The 22,605-nt window shown below is 36.1% G+C and overlaps 1 protein-coding gene across 12 annotated transcripts in view; it reads right to left on the bottom strand.

Moving 5' to 3' along the window:
* LOC132368245 (uncharacterized) overlaps positions 1-22,605 on the bottom strand; it is a 670,503-nt gene that overhangs the window by 567,297 nt on the left and 80,601 nt on the right. For all 12 annotated transcript variants that reach the window (XR_009504000.1, XR_009504001.1, XR_009503999.1 and 9 more), the window contains exons 3-4: positions 6,096-6,159; positions 2,335-2,408 (exon numbers count right to left, since the gene is read on the bottom strand). Coding sequence is in view for 9 of the 12 variants with exons in the window: in XM_059927014.1 (XP_059782997.1) it covers positions 2,335-2,408; positions 6,096-6,159 (138 nt within the window). In the remaining 3 variants the exon portion in view is untranslated. The remainder of the gene's footprint in view (positions 1-2,334; positions 2,409-6,095; positions 6,160-22,605) is intronic.

Genomic DNA, 22,605 nt, shown 5'->3' with positions numbered 1-22,605 from the left:
CTTAACTGCCTAATATTAAATGATATTGTTTATTTTACTCCTTTTAAAATACAGTAGTACAGTCAAGATGGTTGTATGGGATGCATGTCTCTAGAACATGAAAAAATCCTAATGTTCACCTGTGATAACTTAAACTTCTGAACCATTTAGAAGAATTCATAGTTTATATAATTATAAGAAACGTGCATTTTCCAAGACTCAGGAAATTTATATTTTATTTATTTATTATAGGGCTACAAAAAGGATACATTGCTTAAAAGAATTTTGAAATCTTAGAAAATATGTCACTTAATTGGTGCTTGAAATATATATTACCTCATATCGCTTGGGAATTGGCATTTTAACATCTGTTAAAGAAAGTATATCTTTAATCAGCATTTCTATTATAATAATAATAGAGGTCTCACTGTCTGCCTAATACTTTCCAAATTTTGCACTCAGTTGAGACTACATATTTCTCATTGGTCATAAATTCTGTTGCCCTTTACATGGTAAAAACTGGATAATGTACAGATGTCAAGTATTATGTCTGGTTAAGTCTCTCAGGTCACTCTGTGGGGTAACAGTGTCATGGTCCTTTCTCTCAAAAGAGAGGAGTGAGCTGATGTGAGGGCCCTGTGTATTTTCTTTAATTAAGAAAAACAAATATTCAGGCTGTAAAATGTTTTACAAAATCATAGCTATTAATTTTTTGAAATGTGCTCCCTTTGTGACATTTTCTTATGTTACTGAATCACAGAACTCTGGAAAGTAGCCACAGATGTCCTCTAATAGCCAATCAATAGTATTTACTAACTAGACTAGCTCGTCGTTTTCCTATAGATACCCACAACTACAACATCTCACATTCATGAAAATGACACTCTCTTCTTGGAAGTTTAAGCTAATATTTCTAAACCATGTGTTTGAGATAAACTAAATTCTAGTAAGAGGTATTATAAAATAATGTAATTCCCAACAAAATATATGAGGATTTAGGAAATACTGGCATGTTTCAGAGGAAAACACAGTTGCCTCATCTCATCCTGATAACAAGAAATTTGAGTGACACAGCTCTTTGGTCTAAGCATTTGTGTGTGTGTGTGTGCTTTAGCTGGTCCTCTGGATGGGATGCATTAACATTCTTTTTTTAAGATTTGTGGGCTAGAATATTTTTACATAAGTGATGCATAGGATATGCGGTTTATAAATTAGGCTCTGTGACCATTCTCATCCGTCATGGAATGGAACATGAGGGTAAACAGAACAACCGGCACAAACAGTTTCTGGAAAAACCATTACATTTCCTTGAACTTTCCCAGTAGAAGAAAAAAGGGGGGGACTTCAGGTAGGCAGCTGAGATACATTTGCCCCACAAATGAGTACATAAATTTTAGTCTATTAAAACTGGAAGGACTCCCCCAAAGCTATCTGATGAAAGGATTTGCAAAGAGTAGATCAAGAAGGACAGGCAGGTCTAGGGTCTGCTGGCCACGGCCAGGATACCACCTAAAAGATTTGTCCATAATTGAAGGAGGAACTACAACTTGGCCAAAGTGATGGGTGCTGCTCCTTCCCTCTATTTACTCCTAGATGACCCTGCCTTTCACCACCCTACACCCTATAGCCCTCCTTCATTGTCTGTCTGGGGACTTACTGCGGACTTTAGATGAAGGAGATTAGGTGAGGAAGAAGAAGAGGAGAAGGAGGAGAGCAGGAGTGGGGAGGGAACAGGAGAAGGAGGATGATGAAGGAAAGTCATTACCAAAAAATGACTGTGGCCTCTTCTGTAGTCTGGTCACCTAATGAACAAATGGGGACCCTGAGACAGAGAGGGATTCCCCAAACCATACAGATATTCGCTTTCCACAACTGACTCAGACCAAATGCTTCCTCTGCTACATCATATAACCTGTGTGAAAGAATCCTTTTCATAGATCATCCAGATGATAAACCTAGTGTAAATTATTTCCACCACCACGAGGTTATGGCACGTATTACTGTTTTAGCAAAAAAAAAAAAAAAAAAAAAATTCATTTTGCCACTTAAAGTATTTAAGAGTATACTACCCTTCTTTGATAACAGTCTGTTATTTTTCATCATAACATGGCTTAAAAGGAAAAGAATAACAAGAGAAAGAAACTTCCAGGAAAAACAGTGCAATGTAGTGTGATCCACATCCACTTCTCTGGATAGAACTCCATCATGAAAAACATTAACTCTCTGAATCTTGAATCCACCTGCAATTCAAGGTCATCCATGCAGATTTTGAGAGTTGAAGGCAAACGTACACAAAATCCAGTTCCTGGAAAAACCATCCCTGCTTTGCCCCCATGTCCCCACACACCCCCTCACCTGAGCAGCATGGAGTTTCACTAAGAGACTTCTTGATGGGGAAGCCCGCCAGTCAGAGTGGACAAGACAGTATGCTAGGAGGCAGGAAGAAAATGTTAGAACTTCCATTTGCATTCCTCCTCATCTCATTCTTTTAAAATTCCTATATCTGTATAATCTTTGTCTTGCATATAAATTACGGAACCATAGAACATGCATTTAATTTGCAAATGCATAAATATACACACTGGATCTTCATGCTCAGAAAACTTTTTACTGAGTAGGAGAAGGATAGAAATGTTGGAGAACACTGACATGAACCAGATTCCTGGCCTTTTCTAAGGAATCAAACCAGAATCCAAAACAGCCATGGGCTCTGGGCTCTGTCAGGCAAAGCACATGTGTGTGGCCTGTCCAGGGAGAAGGAGAACCATGAATAAACTCTAGAATATCTGTTTCACCAAACTCTGAAACTCAGAGGGACCCCGTCAGCCCTGAGTTTCACCTTGTAGGCAGAGGGCAGATAACACAGGTAAGTGAACCATTCTCCCCCCACTTGCCTGCAAACACCATGCAGCTGTGGATTGGTAGGGACCCCAAGTCTGTAGTAAGAGCACAGATCCAGTTAGAATACAGTGCAGGAACTTCCGGACCTTCCAGCAGCATCAGAGCTGCAGGGGGAATGTGTGAAGGTGTAGAAGCAAGGGGGACCTCAGGCAGCATCTAGCAGAGATTGGTGAACAGCAGCACACACCATACCCAGGAGAATGGCTTTTAGTTAAGAATGCAGTGGTTTGCATTTACATTAGATTGTTGAAAGCGTCCTGTTGCTTTCGAGGCAAAATTCTGAAGGCAGTAGTTTTATTTACTAATTTAAAAAACAGGTTTTACATATAGAAAATCCACTGGAAGGTGTTTTGGATCAGGTAAACAGTTCTGAAGAAAGAAAAGAAAAATGGACTCATGAAGTCAAATTTATGGATATAGTGACTTGACTAGTAAGCAGGAGAGTAAAAATATTAGACAAAATTAAACATCAGATCAATATACCTAGGGTGCACAACCACTGATCACACTCACAAGCTGGCATATTGAGAAAGGGTCTCAGCTATTAGGCCAAGCAACTGCTGTGATCCAGCTTAAGCACAGGCAGATCGGATACACTTTCTCCCAATTCAGGGGTTTTAAGCTAAGATGAGGGGAGTTTAGTCAATAATGAAGTTTTAGTGAAAGCAGCATCTGTAGTTGTCAGCACTTGCCATTGGAAGATAATGTGTGAACAGCAAGTTGAGAAAGAGAAGTATTTCAGTTTTGATGCCAAAACCAATCACTTGAACACATTACTAGACGTAGAAAATGGACTTAAGAGTCTATACTGGTTGATCCACTGCACACTGCCTACATTACCCAGTAATCTTCAGTAGTTGTCAATATTTCACACACTCTGATCTCTAACACAGCGGGAAGGTCAGATATACTTGTCAAGGTCAAGCTGGATGCCAGTGAAGGACTCAGTGAAAGTGTGAAAATCTTGCAACTTGCTCTCAGATAGATGACCATCAAATGAAACATTTCATGATATGATATATAATAAATGATATATAATATGACATGACATGATTAATGTATCAATACACAAAGGAATGGTAAAAAATACTGATTGATATGATATGACATATAATACAAAATATATGATATGATATGACATGATTGATTTATCAATACAAAAAGGAATGGTAAAAAAAATACTATACATTACAAACTTGAAAAAAGTGTTGCCTGATAATCTCTGGAGACATACTCTATTTTTAACTTCATCCCACATGGCTTCATGGGCTATCATGTCTACACTCTTTTTATTAGGGTAACATTTTTGCTTTTACTCAGTATATGGATAATTTAGCAGTGGTTAAATTCTTTTTTATTAAAACACTTTGTATTCAAATTATGAGCAGACTTTATATACAGTTTATCTGTGCGTGTGGATGTCTTCTTTGTTTTATGTCATCCCACTCTGATATCATTTCACCAGTTTCCTACTGAATAGAGTTGGGGAGGTGTACTGATAAGAGATTTAAATCCTAAGCAAAGGGAATCAACGTGCCCAGGCTGAGAAAGTATTTAAGGGAAGATGGATGAACTGAAATCTTACTGGTGGTGTTCACATTTATGAATTTTTACTATATCAAAATATAACAAGTATAAAATATGGGAGTAGGGGAGCTAAGCAAATCTTAGAAAATAAATTCAAGCTACCAATGCACTTACTCTGTTAATCTGTTTGTCCTTCATACAAACAGATGTATGGGTTTGGCTAGAAGACCTGTACTTTTCCATTGATTTCTAAAATTCTAGAATGATGCCTTCCAATTGAAGCTAAATGCTTCCCCCATGCTTCATTTGTCTTGTGAGAGAAAAAAAAAAAAAAAGCAAAAACAACAACAGCCCTGATGATATCCAGAGGTAAGCCTGGACATAAATACCAAAAGGTATCACAGAATACCAATGCCAAGCAAGATTACTCTGAGATAATGATGAAGTGAGATAAAGTGAAGGCAATTCACAACTGTTTTCTAAGTACAGAAAAAGAAGTCACTGTGCCATCCCCCCAAAATACCAAACACTCCATTCTCTTGGTTAAAATGAGTGACATCTACTTTGTTTCCAGTAATGGCTTTATTTTGACTATAGTCTTCCCTCTTGTAGCTAAAATTTATTGAGATGAATTATAGAATTGCCTTGGCTTTCAGCATCCAATTTAAAGTGGCCCATCACTTTTAGACCCTCTCCCAAGTCACCCAACTAAAGCCCAAATCTTGTAGTAGCTCTTTTCTAACACCCTCTTACTGAGACACCCCAGGATTCCCCATGGTGTGTGTCTTCCCTCACTGCCATGAGTAATAAATCCAACTTGTTCTAGACTAAACTGGTTCCCAGGTGTGTTCCTGGTTGTTTTGGCTGGAGAACATAGACGTTGGAATGATCTCATCCTAACCAGCTAACTCTGGCACCCCGTGGAGAACACCCCCATTCTTCAGCCCTTTCACTAAACACTGCTTACTCCAGAAAGCCTTCTCTACTGCCCCAATGAGGACTGGTCCCCTGTGCTGTGTTGCCTAGACCACTTTGCACTTCTCCCCTGTGACAACCACTGCATATCTTTTTTTTTTTTTTAACATCTTTATTGGAGTATAATTGCTTTACAATGGTGTGTTAGTTTCTGCTTTATAACAAAGTGTATTAGTTATACATATACATATGTTCCCATATCTCTTCCCTCTTGTGTCTCCCTCCCTCCCACCCTCCCTATCCCACCCCTCTATGTGGTCACAAAGCACCGAGCTGATCTCCCTGTGCTATGTGGCTGCTTCCCACTAGCTATCTATTTTACATTTGGTAGTGTATATATGTCCATGCCACTCTCTCACTTTGTCACAGCTTACCCTTCCCCCTCCCCATATCCTCAAGTCCATTCTCTAGTAGGTCTGTGTCTTTATTTCCGTCCTGCCCCTAGGTTCTTCATGACCTTTTTTTTTTTTTTTCTTAGATTCCATATATACGTGTTAGCATACGGTATTTGTTTTTCTCTTTCTGACTTACTTCACTCTGTATGACAGACTCTAGGTCCATCCACCCCACTACACTGAAAGCTCCTTGCAGGCAAGAGAGAGGAGTGAAGCATGTCTGACCACATTGCCAGTACTTACTCTAGTCCCTGATGAAAAGTGTTTATTAAAAGTTTGTTAATTAATGGACACAAGAATTAAAGTTTTCTAACTTACCTTCTGTATAAATCACAGGAGTGTAATGACATCTCTCAAGTAGCCAATATATTTTGAGAAGAATCTGTAAGAATAAAACAGCATTAAAAATTGATGTTTAATAGGGCAAAGAAAATTCCCAATTATTGAATTTATCATTTATTTTATATTTCAAATATGGATATCCTTGTAGCTTTTGAAATTTTTCATTGTAAAATTTAGGTGTTCACAGAATATGGATTAAAAAGCAAATTTACTTCGAGGTATTGTTTCTATTTTGACACAAAGTCATAAAAAAAAAACTATTACCAAAGAAGATGTTTAAAATAATTTAAATATGTGACTTGTAACAGCTACATATATTGTAAATCTACTGTTCTAAAAATAAGGAGCAATTATCCCTTGTTTACTTTAACATTTAATATGCTGAACAGTCTGGAGAACCATTTATTTACTAACAAATATATGTAAAATAGGGTAGTGAAAAACAACTCCGTGTGCTTTTTTGACTGTTTGAAAATTATATTTGAATTACTGAAAAAACTGAAAATGTTTCAAAACATTATTTGAAAGATGTGTAAGAGAGAGGATAGGAAAATATGCCTGCATATTTATTGCCTAACAATTTAAATTACAAATATGGAGAGTACAAACTTTCAGTTATGAGTAGTTCTAGAAATTTCATGTACAGCATGGTGACTATAGTTAATAATAATGTACTGTATACTTGAAGTTTTCTAGAAGAATAGATCTCAAGTGTTCTCACCACACACACAGACACACAGGCACACACGCACACAAAAGATAACTATGGGAAATAATGAATATGTAAATTAGCTTGATTATGGTATGATTTCCTGATTTCACTTTGTGAAATGATTGTGGAATCATTTTCACAATGTGTATGTAGATCAAAACATTATATTGTACAACCTAAAAATATACAATTTTTATTTGTCAATCATACTTCAATAAAGCTGGAAAAAATACACAGACGTATATATACAGATATATACATGTATACATATATATGTTTTGTGTATGTATATATACACATACATATGTGTGCGTTTTAGCATCCTTAAATTTGCATTACCTATTCCAGTTTTTGCTGGAAAATACTATTTGTATTGTTCCACAAAACATAGCACACCAAGGTTGATCAGCAGATTTGAATCCCAAGTAACTGTCCTCTCTCTCCAGCAGTTTCTGACAGGTTTGCCTGTCCTTGGGTTTGGTGAATTCCCTCCCTGCTCTCACCTCCACTGGCAGAATCCCCAGCTTACCCCGACCCTCTAGTTACAGCCCTAATCCTCCAAAAATTTCATGAACATAAAGAAAGGTTTCTCCTCAGGAAAACACTGCATGGTTCTACTGTTGACCAACTATGGGTTTATAATATGATCAATTCATGTGATTTGTCTACAAACCTGGAAGGGCAAATTGAATACATTTTATTTTCTCTCAGAATAAGTGAAGGTACACATCAATCTACAATTGAAAATAAAATTTCATTAAAATGTACTTAAAAAAGAACTCCTTGCCTAGCCCTAGATCCCAGAGGTTTTCTCCCAGGATATTTTCTAAAAGTTTTATAGTATTATATTTTATATTTAATTTTGTGATCCATTTTTGAGTTAATTAGTGTGAAAGGGGTGAAGTTTGGGTTGAGTTTTTTTAGCCTGTGGACATCCGTTTTCTCCAGCATCATTTGTTAAAAAGACTAGGCTTCCTCTCTCAGAACAAAATTAGTAAAGTGAAAAAAAAAATGAAACATAAAACTGAAAGTGAAGATTTTTATTCTTTGTAAAAAAGTTTTAATATCTCTCCGTTAATAAACAAATAACAATTTATGGATAGAGTTATGTTAAACAATAATTTTGCAATTGAATCATGCTCAAAATCAACCCACCAAGTTTGAGAAAAAGACCTCGTTAACTGAACCGCTATGGAGACCAGCACAACTCCCAGGTATATTGGTGAATTTGAGAGAGAACTTGATAGCACATGGCCGCAGTTTACTTGGCTGAGTGCCACCTGCATAGGCACAAATGACCCAGTTCTGAAACTCATCTGGCTCCTGAGCAAACGAAATGTAAAGGACTATGTATTAGTTTCCTGTTGATGCATAACAGATTACCACAAGCTAAGTGGCTTCAAATAACACCCATTTATTAACGTATAGTTTACAGCAGGCTGGATTCAATGGTCAGAGTATCATAAGGCTGAGAGGAAGGTGTTAGCAAGGCAGATTCCTTGTCTGGAGACTCTAGGAAGACATCTGCCTCTAGGCTCATTTAGGTTGTTAGAGTACGGTTCCTTGCTGTTGGAAGTGTTAGGTCCCTTATTTTCTGGCTGTCACCCAGAGTCCTTTCTCAGCATCTTAAGACCACCCACATTCCTTTTCATGTGTTTTCCTCTGCCTTCAAGCCAGCAATGATCTATCAAGTCACCTTGTACATCAAATCTCTCTGACCTTCTCTTCTGCTGCCAGATGGAGCAAACTCTGTACGCAAAGTGCTTACCTGATTGGGTCCAGTCCACCTGGATAAACTCTATGTATTAAGATCAATCCATTCAGTTTTAACTACAACTGCAAATTCTCTTCACAGCAGTATCCAGATTAGTGTTTGAATGAAGAATCAGAGAACAGGAATCTTGGAAAACCAGGTTTAGAAATCTTCCTACTATAAGCCTGTAATGAGTTAAGCGCAGTTAAGCCCTTCTGGGCTTTCCCAGAGGGGTCTTGTAGTTGATGATGAAACATTCTAGTTAGTTACCATGTGATATTTACACATTAATCCTCTACATCTTCCTGGGACCTGCGATGTCCTCCAGCTCTTCCACATTCATCAGGTTCCATAAAGTTCCTCAAAGGCACTACCATCCTCACCTGGTGTGGCCGAAAATTCCACCAGTGGCAAAGCAGGAGATTCCTTGAGGTGCCCCTTGATGAGGGGCAGGAGAGAGGACATGGTCTTCTTTTTTGCTTTGGTTTACAAAATTTAAAGACGTATCAAAATTTCAGAGCTTTTGTTGACAGTTTTTTTGTTTTCACGTCTAACTCTTTGTCCTCTCCTCCACGGGGCTCAGGCATCAATGAATGGACCTGGTCCAGGTGATGAATCTAACTAACAGGAACAACCAGGATTTGACCCGGACCAGACCTCCTCTAAGATGTCTAAGTTTTGGTCTCACTTTAAATCACGACCAATAACTTCACAAGAGCCCTCATTGTTGCCCAACAATTCTAACATATTCCTTTGTCTGTTCACTCTCTCATGCTCCTAAATTATTTCATACTTCACATCTTCTCTTTCTGAAAACTTCCCAAGTCTCCTCCTCAGTGACCACCCTCAGCTGATGACTTGCTTCTGCTGACTAAAAACAATTGCACAGCGTGAGAGTTGTGAGTTAAGTTTTATCTGGGGCAAAATGAGGACTATAGCCTGGGAGACAGCATATCGAATAGCTCTGAGAAAGTGCTCCAAAGAGGAAGTGGGGAAGGTCAGTATATATGTGATTTTGGTGAAGGGGGAGTACATGCAATCAAGCAGATATTTTTTGCAGAAGGTTCTGCTAGTTTCGTGAAGGTTACTGCTAGTCATGAGGAGCAGACATCACCATGAAGAATTTTTTAGTGCTTTTCTAAATATGAGGAGATGCAAGAATTGGGCTCATAAAATCATCTCCTGAAAATATCTAACTGTCTAAGGACCTGTTCTGCCAGTTTTTTCCAGAGCACAGAGTGCCTCATTTCTGATCTCCACCCTGAATTCCTTTCAGGGGGTGTTGAAGGTCAGCAGATGCAGTGGCTCATAATTTAATTTTTGTAGAGGTAGATGGCAAGTGCCAATTTGTATGTGACATTTCCATAGGCCTGAGAAGACAGAAGCAATCGGAAGGCAACTTCCCTATTTTCCCCACATCTGCCCACCTACAGGCCATTGTGTCCATGCACCCTGCCTTCCCTCCTGACACAGTGGATTCACTGTCCATGCCCCGTTCAGAGACCAAACCTTCCACTTTGCACCAGAATCTATCTACTCTCTCCAACAAAAAGATACAAGGCAGTATACTGCCCCAGATATTCAACACCACCACCTCATGGATAAACAATAAAAATTTTATTTAATCATTACAATCAGCATACAATGGTACCATACGTTTTGCATCTTAAAAAATAAATACATAATACCTCTTTTGACCTCCATATCCACCTCTAAATACTCCTCCATTTCTCTTCTCCAACTTACATATATACTTGAAATTTTCTTTTTTTAAATTGAGGTACAATTGACATAGAACATTATATTACTTTCAAGTATACAACATAATGATTCAATATTTACATATATTGCAAAATGATCACCACAACAGATCTAGTTAGCATCCATCACCATACACAAGAATTTTTTTCTTGTGATGAGAACTTTTTTTTTTTTAATTTATTTTCTTTTGGCTGTGCTGGGTCTTTGTTGCTGCATGTGGGCTTTCTCTAGTTGCAGCAGGCAGGGGCTTCTCATTGCAGTGGCTTCTCTTGTTGTGGAGCACGGGCTCTAGGCACGTGGGCTTCAGTAGTTTCAGCATGTGGGCTCAGTGGTTGTGGCACATGGGCCCTAGAGCGCGCAGGCTTCAGTAGTTGCAGCACGTGGGCTCTAGGGCACACCGGCTCAGTAGCTGTGGCTCACTGGCTTAGTTGCTCCAAGGCACGTGGGATCTTCCCGGACCAGGGATTGAACCCATGTCCCCTGCATTGACAGGCGGATTCTTAACCACTGCGCCACCAGGGAAGTCCTGATGAGAACTTTTAAGATCTACTCTCTTAGCAACTTTCAAATACGCAGTACAGTATTATTAACTGTAGTCACCATGCTGTACATTACATCCCTATGACTTAATTATTTTATAGCTGAAAATAAATTTTATTTTAAATGAATTTTATTTTATAGCAGATGCAAACTATTATATACAGGATGGATAAACAACAAGGTCCTACTGCATAGCACAGGGAACTATACCCAAGCACAGGGAACTGTATCCAATCTCCTGGGATAAACCATAATGGAAAATAATATTTTTAAAAATGTCTCTATGTGTATAACTGAGTCACTTTGCTGTACAACAGAGATTGGCACAACATTGTACACCAACTAGACCACAATTAAATAAATAAATAAATAAATAGGATGGCAAAGAGTAGAAATCAATCAGTCTCCTTCCTTTATGTTTAAAAGTAAGCATGCTGTTATGTTAAACAAAATTCAAAATTGAAATTACGTAAAAATTCCTACAGAATTCATTCTGCAGAAGAGGCTGAGGAAATAACAAGCATGGCAGCCATAGCAATACAATAAAATATGAGTCCTATGGGACCACAGAGCTCTTGCTATCATTAGCAGTTGAACAGAAGTGGAGAGTCAACATCAAATAGCAGCTACCTGGATCTGTAACAGCTAAAATAATACTCATATGATTATAAATATAAATAGCACAGGGGAGAGAAATGGGCGTGGGTTTAATAAATTGAAATTCAAGTATAATTCCAGAACGAAAACCAATTCCTTAGGACTGATTATGGCAAGATAGTTGTACTTTATATACTTTATCTTTTGGTACATTATTAGAAACTTGTGCAAACATCAGAGCACCTTATTACTTTTCCAGCACAAGAATTATTGATTATAAGAGACACCATTAATACTTTAAGAGGACTAAAAGAGGAAAAATAAATACTAGATTAAATATGCACTTTAATTTTAAAATTCATACTGACTAGTAAGTATGAAATAGTAAGTATGAAGAACATGTCTAACCACTGAAGGATCACAGCAACAGTCTCAACATACTGATTAGTAATTAGACTATTTTAGTAGCTTCAGTCAGGGTGGATACCACATTACAAAAGGCACATTAATGAACAAATGTAGCTCTAGAGGAAAACAAACAGGAGATGAGGATTCTGAAAATTTTTCCTTAGAACTCAATGGCCATGTCTAAGATTGGCTGAGAGTATAAGACCTAACGGAGGAGTAGTAACATATGGAAGTAAGATCCAACTAGCTAAGAAAAGATAGGTGAATACCACGGACATTGGTTTTCAAAGAGGGATGTTTGTAATGAACCCAGACTCTCCTGGTCTGCCTGGAGCCCTCTCAGCAGAGTTGGACAACACTTGCAGGATGCTATACAAAACAACATCTGTGGCACAGAAAGTTTAACTAGAGGACTGACATGTGTGCGACCAGAGGACATGCATTTAAGAGGGACTTTAAGGATATCTAGTGTGACTCCACAATTCCATGGATGAGTTAACCAAGGCCCAAGGAAGAGAATAATAATGCAGTTGATAAAGAGCTGGGCTTGGTCTAATCCAACTTTGCAAATTTAGTGATAAGACTAAAATTCTAGAGGGTCACCACTTTTCATTCTGAGAGCCCTGAATTTCAAACTCAGAGCTGTTTTTTCTCAGGAGATGGGTTCTCAGGCAGCTGCTTCCTGAAGAACATACACTGCTAATAAAAGACTAATACACAATTAAACATTCTAGCAGTCCTCATTTATTTGGCTTACATCCTCATATTCCCCTTTAATATTTTTAGACACTATCAAGGTTTACAATCCTAATCCAGTATAAACTGTAAACACACACATATACATACACAGACAGGAAGTTTCTTTCAGAAGTTTCGTAATTTTCTACGGTCTTTATTACAAAACTGTATCCCATGGAGTGCACAGCTTGGGAAGTCAACGGCATTTCCTTTCTAAATCCCTCTTTGTTAAGTCATGCCTTTAAGTGCACTTATAGCACCAAACTCAGGGCTATTAAAGGCAAATTGATAATTTTTCACGCTGAAATCTATCTATACTTACCCACCTATTTTTACCATGGTGGTACTCTCCAAAACTTTGAAGTCACTCAAGCTGATTTTTCCCAGAAGGAACTCATTCTATTAGTAAATGTTAATGCCAAGAATATAGATAATCACAACAAAAAGAATAAAATACCTAGGAATAAACCTACCTAAGGAGGCAAAAGACCTGTACTCAGGAAACTGTAAGATACTGATGAAATAAATCAAAGATGACACAAACAGATGGAGAGATGTACCATGTTCTTGGACTGGAAGAAGAAATATTGTGAAAATGACTATACTACCCAAAGCAATCTACAGATTCAATGCAATCCCTATCAAATTACCAATGGCATTTTTTACAGAACTAGAACAAAAAATCTTAAAATTTGTATAGAGACAAAAAAGACCCCAAATAGCCAAAGCAGTCTTGAGGGAAAAAAACGGAGCTGGAGGAATCAGACTCCCTGACTTCACACTATACTACAAAGCTACAGTCATCAAGACAATATGGTACTGGCACAAAAACAGAAATATAGATCAATGGAACAAGATAGGAAGCCCAGAGATAAACCCATGCACCTATGGTCAACTAGTCTATGACAAAGGAGGCAACGATATACAGTGGAGAAAAGACAGCCTCTTCAATAAGTGGTGTTGGGAAAACTGGACAGCTACATGTAAAAGAATGAAATTACAACACTTCCTAACACCATACACAAAAATAAACTCAAAATGGATTAAAGACCTAAATGTAAAACCAGACACTATAAAACCCTTAAAGGAAAACATAAGCAGAACACTTTTTGACATAAATCGCAGCAAGATCTTTTTTGATCCACCTCCTAGAGTTATGAAAATAAAAACAAAAATAAACAAATGGGACCTAATGAAACTTAAAAGCTTTTGCACAGCAAAGGAAACCATAAACAAAACAAAAGGACAACCCTCAGAATGGGAGAAAATATTTGCAAATGAAGCAATTGACAAGGGATTAATCTCCAAAATATACAAACAGCTCATGCAGCTCAATATCAAAAAAACAAATAACTCAATCAAAAAATGGGCAGAAGACCTAAACAGACATTTCTCCAAATAAGACATACAGATGGCCAAAAAGCACATAAAAAGATGCTCAACGTCACTAATTATTAGAGAAATGCAAATCACAACTACAATGAGGTATCACCTCACACTGGCCAGAATGGCTGTCATCAAAAACCTACAAACAATAAATGCTGGAGAGGGTGTGGAGAAAACGGAACCCTCCTACACTGTTGGTAGGAATGTAAACTGGTACAGCCACTATAGAAAACAGTATGGAGGTTCCTTAAAAAACTAAAAATAGAGCTACAATATCATCCATCAATCCCCCTCCTGGGCATATACCCAGAGAAAACCATAATTTGAAAAGATATGTGCACCCCAATGTTTTTTGCAGCACTATTTACAATAGCCAGGACATGGAAGCAACCTAAATGTCCATCAACAAAGGAATGGATAAAGAAGATGTGATATATATATATATATATATATATATATATATATATATACACAATGGAATATTACTCAGCCATAAAAAAGAACAAAATAATGTCATTTGCAACAACATGGATGGACCTAGAGATTGTCATACTGAGTGAAGTAAGCCAGACACAGAAAGACAAATATCATATGATATCACTTACATGTGGAATCTAAATAAATGATACAAATGAGCTTATTTACAAAATATAAGTAGAGTCACAGATGTAGAAAACAAACTTGTGGTTACCAGGGGATAAGGGGGGGGAGGAATAAATTGGGAGACTGGTATTGACATATACACACTATTATATATAAAAGAGATAACTAATAAGAACCTGCTGTATAGCACATGGAATGCTACTCAATACTCTGTAATGGCCTATATGGGAAAAGAATCTTAAAAAAAAAAAAAAGTGGATACATGTATATATATAACTGATTCCCTTTGTTGTACACCTGAAACTAACACAACATTGTAAATCAACTATATTCCAATAAAAGATTTTTAAAAAGAACATAGGTAAATTGCTCTCCTCAAGAACCTTTATACTCTTTAAATTATTTCATACTGCATGACAGTTAGTAATAGCAAAGAAAAGTGATTTCAGTTACCCCACAAATTGGTACTATAGTGCCGTGAAGACACTTGATTGACTAGGATGTTAGTGCACTGTAATTTTCTGATTAATTAAAATATCTAGGTTTCTTAAAGTTATTTATTTAATGTAGCCAATAAACGGCTGATAGACACTAAATTTAATAAAAGAGGAGAAAATCAGGATCTCCAATACAGGGAAACCAAAATGGTTTAAAAAGTTATCATGCATTACTATTACGATTAAACCTCAAGGGAATGAAGTCAGGGAAGATAGTGAAGTTGGAAGCACCAAGAATTCATCTCTCTACCTGGACAGCAACTGTACTAGGAGAAACTATCAGAGGTGGATACTTTGGAACTTTGGAGTTTATTTGAACACTTGTAACTTCAAGGGGATAGCTTGGCTAGGACATTTTCATTAATTTTGGTTTATTTCAACCATTAGGGTGGTTGCAGCTACTCAGCCCCCTACCCCAGCCCCATACCAGACAGCTGTGAAGAACGTAACCCAAATTTCTGGAGCAGCTTCCTCTGGAGCCAGGGTGGCCAATAAGATCCTTGTCATCCACATGTAGGTTCTTGGTTCTAACTGTGAATTACTGCTCTCACTGCTGAAGTGTGGATATGGAGGCTGGCCACCAATGTTCCAACTGCCACCAGCTGAAGTAATTTCCAGGAGGTTTAAAAGAGCCACCTGTTTTTTTGTTTGCTTGCTTTTTGTTTGTTTGTTTGTTTTTGATATTCAAAAGCAACTATGTATATGGGGGAATTTAGAAAGCCACCATGCATACCTAGGGAAATATGGAGCTCAGAAAAGACATGCAGAAGATCTTAAGCTTTTACTCCAATACAGAGACACCTTATAGCAACTTTTTAAAGTACCAAACTCTGAGGAAAAGGGAAAATCTGATTTCCCCAGTTTCCATGTTATCAAATTCAAAAGTCCAATTTTCAATAAAAAAACAACAAGGCATACAAAGAAACAAGAATGTATAGCTGATTCAAAGAAGCAAAATAAAGCAACAGAAAATGTACCTGAGGAAGCAGAGATGTCAAAATTACTAGACAAAGATTTTAAAACAACTCTTTTAAAGACACTCAAAGAGCTAAAGGAAGACATGGACAAAGGAAAATAATATATTAAAAAATATCAATGAAGAGAATAAATTATTTTCAAATAGAACCAAAAAGAAATTTTGATGCTGAAAAGTACAATAACTGAAATGAAAAATACCTCAAAAGGGTTAAAAAGCAGATTTGTGCAAGTGGAAGAATAAGTGAACATAAAGAAAGAACAACTGAAATTATCAAGTCTAAGGAACAGAAAGAAAAAAGAATGAAGAAAATTGAACAGAGCCTAAGAGACCTGTGAAACACCATCAAGTGGACCAACATAGGCATTGTGGGAATGCCATCAGGAGAAGAGAGAGAGAAAGGAACGAAATGAATAACGCCTGAAAACTCCCCAAATTTAAAGGATTGAAATTGCAATAAATGCATCTACAAATCCAAGAAGCTCAAAAACTCCAAATAGAATAAACTCAAAAATACTCACACTGAGATACATTATAATCAAAATGTTGAAAGACAGAGACAAAGAGACGATCTTGAAAGCAGCAAGAGAGAAGTGACTCATCACATACAAGTGGTCCCCAATGAGGTTATCTGTCAATTTCTCATCAGAAAGCTTGAAGGCCAGAAGTCAGTGGGTTGATATACTCAATATGCTTAAAGGAAAAAAAACTGTTGATGGGCAACTTTATATCCAATAAAACTACTCTTCAAAAATGAGGGAGAAATGACACCCCTAGATTTTAAAAAGCTGAGGGAGGTCATTACCACCAGACCTTCCCTCCAAGAAATGTTAAAGGGAGTGCTTCAGGTTGAAATGAAAGGAAGATAGTAACTTGAAGCCATATAAAGAAATTAGGGTAAAGGTAAATGCATGGGCAACTGTAAAAGCTACTATTACTGTAATTTTGGTTGAGCCTGACTTTTATTTTCTAAAGCGTTTAAAATACAAATGCATAAAAATTATTAATCTATTTTATTGTATACAAAATGTGTAATGATGTAATCTATGACATTAATAACAGAAACTGAGGGTGGTGTGGTATAGTAGTGAGCTTTTTTATGTTATTGAAGTTAAGTTGGCATCAATTCAAATTAGATTATTATAACTTTGGGATATTAAATATAATACCCATGGTAACCACCAAGAAAATATCTATAGGATATACGTATAAAGAATTAAGAAGAGAATTGAAATATTTCACTATGAAAAGTTAACTAAAAATAAAGCAGTAATGGAGAAAATGAGGGACATAAAAACCTATAGGCATAGAGAAAACATATTTGTTTTCTGAAAAATGGCAGAAGTAAATCCCTCCTTATCAGTAACTACCTTAAGTGTAAATGGATTAAACTCTCCAATAAAAATACAGAGATTGGCACAATGAATAAATATTTATAATTCAACTATGTGGTCTCTATCAGAGACTCACATTACTTCCAAAGACAAATAGGTTGAACGTAAAATGATAGAAAAAATATTTCATACAAATGATGATGAAAATAGGGCTGGAGTGGCTACACTAATATCAAACAAAATAGACTTTAACTCTAAAAAGTTTACAAGAGACAAAGAAGATGTATCTTAATAAAAGTCTCAAGAAATAATCTAAGTATTCATCAACAGATAAATGGATAAAGATGTGGTATATATACACTATGAATATTACTCAGCCATAAAAAAGAATAAAATTCTGCCATTTGCAACAAAGTGAATGGACCTAGAGAGTACTATGCTTAGTGAAATAAGTCAGACAGAAAAAGACAAATACTCTATGTTATCACATATGTGGTATCTGAAAAAATAAAACAAAGGTATATAACAAATTAGAAACAGACTCACAGATATGGAAAACAAACTAGTGGTTACCAGTGGGGAGAGGGAAGGGGAGAAAGGCAAAATAGGGGTATGGGATTAAGAGATACAAACTACTATATACAAAATAGACAAGCAACAAGGATATATTGTACAGCATAGGGAATATAGCCATTATTTTGTAATAACTTTACATGGAATATAACCTATAAAAATATTGAATCACTATGTCTACACCTGAAACTAATAAAATGTTGTAAATCAACTATACTTCAATAAAAAATTAAATTTAAAAGGGTTCGATATCACAATGAAAATAGAAATTATAAACATTTATGCACTTAATAAAATACCTCAAAATATATGAAGCAAAAAATTGATAGAACAGAAGGTGAGAAATAGAGAGCTCTATAATAATAGTGGTGATTTCAATGCCCTGCTTTCAGTAATGGATAGATCAGTCAGACATAAGAGATGTAAGAAAATAGAGGACTTGAAAAATGCAATAAACCAACTAGATATAAAAGACATATAGAACACTACCCCAAAACAGCAGAATACAGGTTTTTTCAAGTGCACATGGGACATTCTACAGGACAGATCACATGTTAAACCACAAAATAAGTCTGAATAGATGAAAAGACAGATATCATACTAAGTGCCTTCTCCAATCACAACAGGGTGAAGTTAAAAATCAGTAACAAAGAAAACAGGAAAATTCACAGATTTGTGGAAACTCAACAACATACTCTTAAAGACGCCATCACAAGATAAATTAGAAAATACTTAGAAACAAATAAAAACACAACATACTAAATTTATGGGATGCAGTGGAAGTAGTGCTCAGAGGGAAATCTATAGGTGCAAATGTTTACATTGTAAAAAAATGTCAGATCTCAAATCAACAGCTTCATACCATAAGGAACTAGAAAAGGAAAATAAAGCCAAACTCAAAGCTAGCAGATGGAAAGAAACAACAAAGTTTAGAGCAAAGTTAACAAAATAGAGAAATAAAACAATAGAAAAATATTAATGAAACCAAAAATTGGTTCTTTGAAAAACTAAACAAAATTGACAAACCTTTAGCTAGACTGACAAAATAAAAAAGAGAAGACACAAATAACTAAAATCAGAATAACAGTGGAAGTATTACTACAAACCTTATAGAGGCAAAAAGGAATTATAGAAGGATACTATGAACAACTGTAAGCCAACAAATTAGATAACCATTAGAGAAATGGGCAAACTTCTTGAAACACACAAATGCCCTAAACCAACTCACAAAGAAAGAGAAAATCTCAACAGACCTATAACAGGTAAAGAGATTGAATTATTAATCTAAAACTTACCAGCAAAGAGAAGTCCTGGACCAGGTGGCTTCACAAAAGAATTCTACCGAACATTTAAAGAAGAATTAATATCAATCCTTCTCAAGCTCTTCCAAATCATTGACAAGGAGGGAACACTTCCTACCTCATTTTATGAGTCCAGCATTAATTTATATCAAAGCCAGAAAAAAAAATACCACAAGAAAAGTAAATCACAGATCAATAGCCCTTATGAAGATAGATGCACAAATCCTCAACAAAATATTAGTAAATTGAATCCAATAGCATTTTAAAATAATTACTTACCATGACCAAGCAGCATTTATTCCTGAAATGTAAGAGTCGTTCAACATAAGAATATTAATCAATGTAATGTGTCACATTAATAGAACAAGGAAAAAAACCACATGATTATCCCAATTGATGCAGAAAAGGCATTTGACAAAATCAAACACACTTTCATGATAAAAAAACTTCCAGAAGTCTGGAAATAGAGGGAAAATCCCTCAACCTATTAAAAAATATTTACAAAAACCCACAGCTAACATTATAATCAATGGTAAGGGACTGAAAACTGTCCACCTAAGATAAGGAACAAAAACAAGAATACCCACTTTCACTGCTGCTATTCAACATTCTACTGGAAGTTCTAACCAGAGCTATCAGAAAAGAAAAGTGAATAAAAGGCATCCAAAATAGAAAGAGCTAAAACTATTGCAGATGACACCATCCAGCATATAGAATACACCAAGTAGAAACTAATAAATTCAGCGAAGTTGCAGAGTACAAGATCAACACGCAAAAATCAGATGTGTTTCTAAATGCCAGCAATAAAAAAGGCCAAAAAAAATTTAGGAAAGCAATCCTACTGATAATAGCACCTAAAAGAATTAAATACTTTGTAGTAAATCTAACCAAGCAGGTGAAAGAGTTGTACACTCAAAACTACAAAATATTGCTGAAAGAAACTGAAGAAGGGACTTCCCTGGTGGCGCAGTGATTAAGAATCCACCTGCCAATGCAGGGGACAGGGGTTTGATCCCTGGTCCGGGAAGATCCCACATGCTGCAGAGCAACTAAGCCCATGCGCCACAACTACTGAGCCTGCATTCTACAGCCCACGTGCCACAACTACTGAGCCCACGTGCCACAACTACTGAGCCCACGTGCCTCGAGCCCCTGCTCTGCAACAAGAGAAACCACCGCAATGAGAAGCCCGCGCACTGCAACAAAGAGTAGCCCCCACTCACCGCAACTAGAGAAAGCCCGCTCGCAGCAACGAGGACCCAACGCAGCCAAAAAATAAATGAATAACTAAATAAGAAACTAAAGAAGACAAAAATAAATGGAAAGATATTTATATTCATGGCTAGGAAGACTTAATATTTTTATGATGTTAATACCACCCAAAGCAAGCTACAGCTTCAATGTAATCCCTATCAAAATACCAATAGTTCTTTTCACAAAAATGGAATTTTAGGGGGCCTTAAATAGCTAAAACAGTCCTAAAAAAAAGAAAGAAAACTGGAAGACTCATACTTCCTGACTTTGAAACTTACTGCAAAGCTGTAGTAACTAATACAGAATGGTATTGGCATTAAGGACAGACATATAGACCACTGGCATAGAATAGAGAGCTCAGAAATAAACTCTCACATATATGGTAAACTGATTATTGACAAAGGTGCCAAGACCATTCAATGGGAAAAAGAAAGTCTTTTCAACAAATGGTGCTGGGAAAACTGGATATCCACATGCAAAAGAAGTTGGACCCTTACCTCATATTAAATGCAAAAGTCAATTCAAAATGGATCAAAGATCTAAATTTTAGATCTAAATTTAAGAGCTCAAACTGTAAAACTCAGGGAAAAAAAATTTAAAGTCTTCATTACATTGGATTTGGCAACGACTTAATGACTATGACACCAAAGCACAGGTAACAAAAGAAACAAATGATAAATTGGACTTGATCAAATTAATGTTTGTGCATCAAAGGATACTATCAAATTATATAAATAAATAATGGGGTAAAATATTTGCAAATAACATCTGATAGGGGATTAATATCCAGAATATATAAAGAGCTCCCACAACTCCATAACACCAAATAACCCAATTCAAAAATGGGCAAAGGACTTGAATAGACATTTCTCAAAGGAGATATGCAAATGGCTGATAAGCACATGAAAATGTGCTCAATATCATTAGTCATTAGGGAAATGCAAATCACAGCTACAATGAGATAGCATTTTATACCTACTAGGATGGGTTAAAAAAAAAAAAGAGAACAAGTGATGACAAGGATGTAGAGAAATTGGAACTCTTGTGCATTGCTGGTGGGAATGTAAAATGGTACAGCTGCTGTTGAAAACAGTTTGTTGTTTTTTCAAAAGACTAAACATGAAACTACCATATGACCCGCAATTTCATTCCTAGGTATACATTCAAAAGAATTAAAAGCAGGGACTTGAACATATATATGTACACCAATGTTCATAGCCAAGTTATTCTCAATAGCCAAAAGGTGTAAATAACATGTGTCCTTGAGCAAAGGAATGTCTAAACAAATTGTGATATATACATACAAAGGAATATTATTCAGCCATAAAAAGAAGTGAAATTTTTATATATGCTGCAACATGGATGTATCTTGAAAAAATTATGCTAAGTGAAATTGTCCAGATACAAAACAACAATCATTTGGTGATTCATAGAGACAGAAAGTAGAATAGAGTTAAGGGGAAAGAGGAATTATTGTTTAATTGATACAAAGGTTTTGTTGGGGATGACCAAAAAGTTTTAGATATAGTGGTGATGATTACACAACATTGCAAATGTTATTTGATGCTACTGAATTACACACTTCGGAACAGTTAAAACGATAAATATTACGTTATGCATATTTTACCACTATAAAGAAAAGATCCTCAATTTCTTTGAAGTTAAGATAAACAGGTGAGAATAATGATTTTTAGAAAAAAAACTACAAATATATGTTAATTGAGAGAAAGGTTTTTTGGCAATAAATTTTAAAGGAAGTGTTTAAATTGGACCTATACAGTAAAAAATGATAAACATAATCGATAAGAATCCTTGATAGAAGTTTCATAAGTCACAGAAGTACTTTTTAAAGTTACAGTTTTTAAGGTCACTATGCTTCTCCTTACTTATTTTCATTTTGACTTTATGTCAACCTGAGAAAAAATAACCAGATATGTCCAACAGTAACTCCAGAAAATTAAACAACACAATGCTGGAAAGGTAGAATCCGTTAATTATCCAAGGCACTATAACATAAGTACAGTTGCTATACTGTTCTGAATGAATTACTGAA

This window comes from Balaenoptera ricei, chromosome 6 (assembly GCF_028023285.1).
Source record: "Balaenoptera ricei isolate mBalRic1 chromosome 6, mBalRic1.hap2, whole genome shotgun sequence".
Lineage (NCBI taxonomy): Eukaryota > Metazoa > Chordata > Mammalia > Artiodactyla > Balaenopteridae > Balaenoptera > Balaenoptera ricei.
This window is presented reverse-complemented; position numbering and strand designations above follow the sequence as displayed.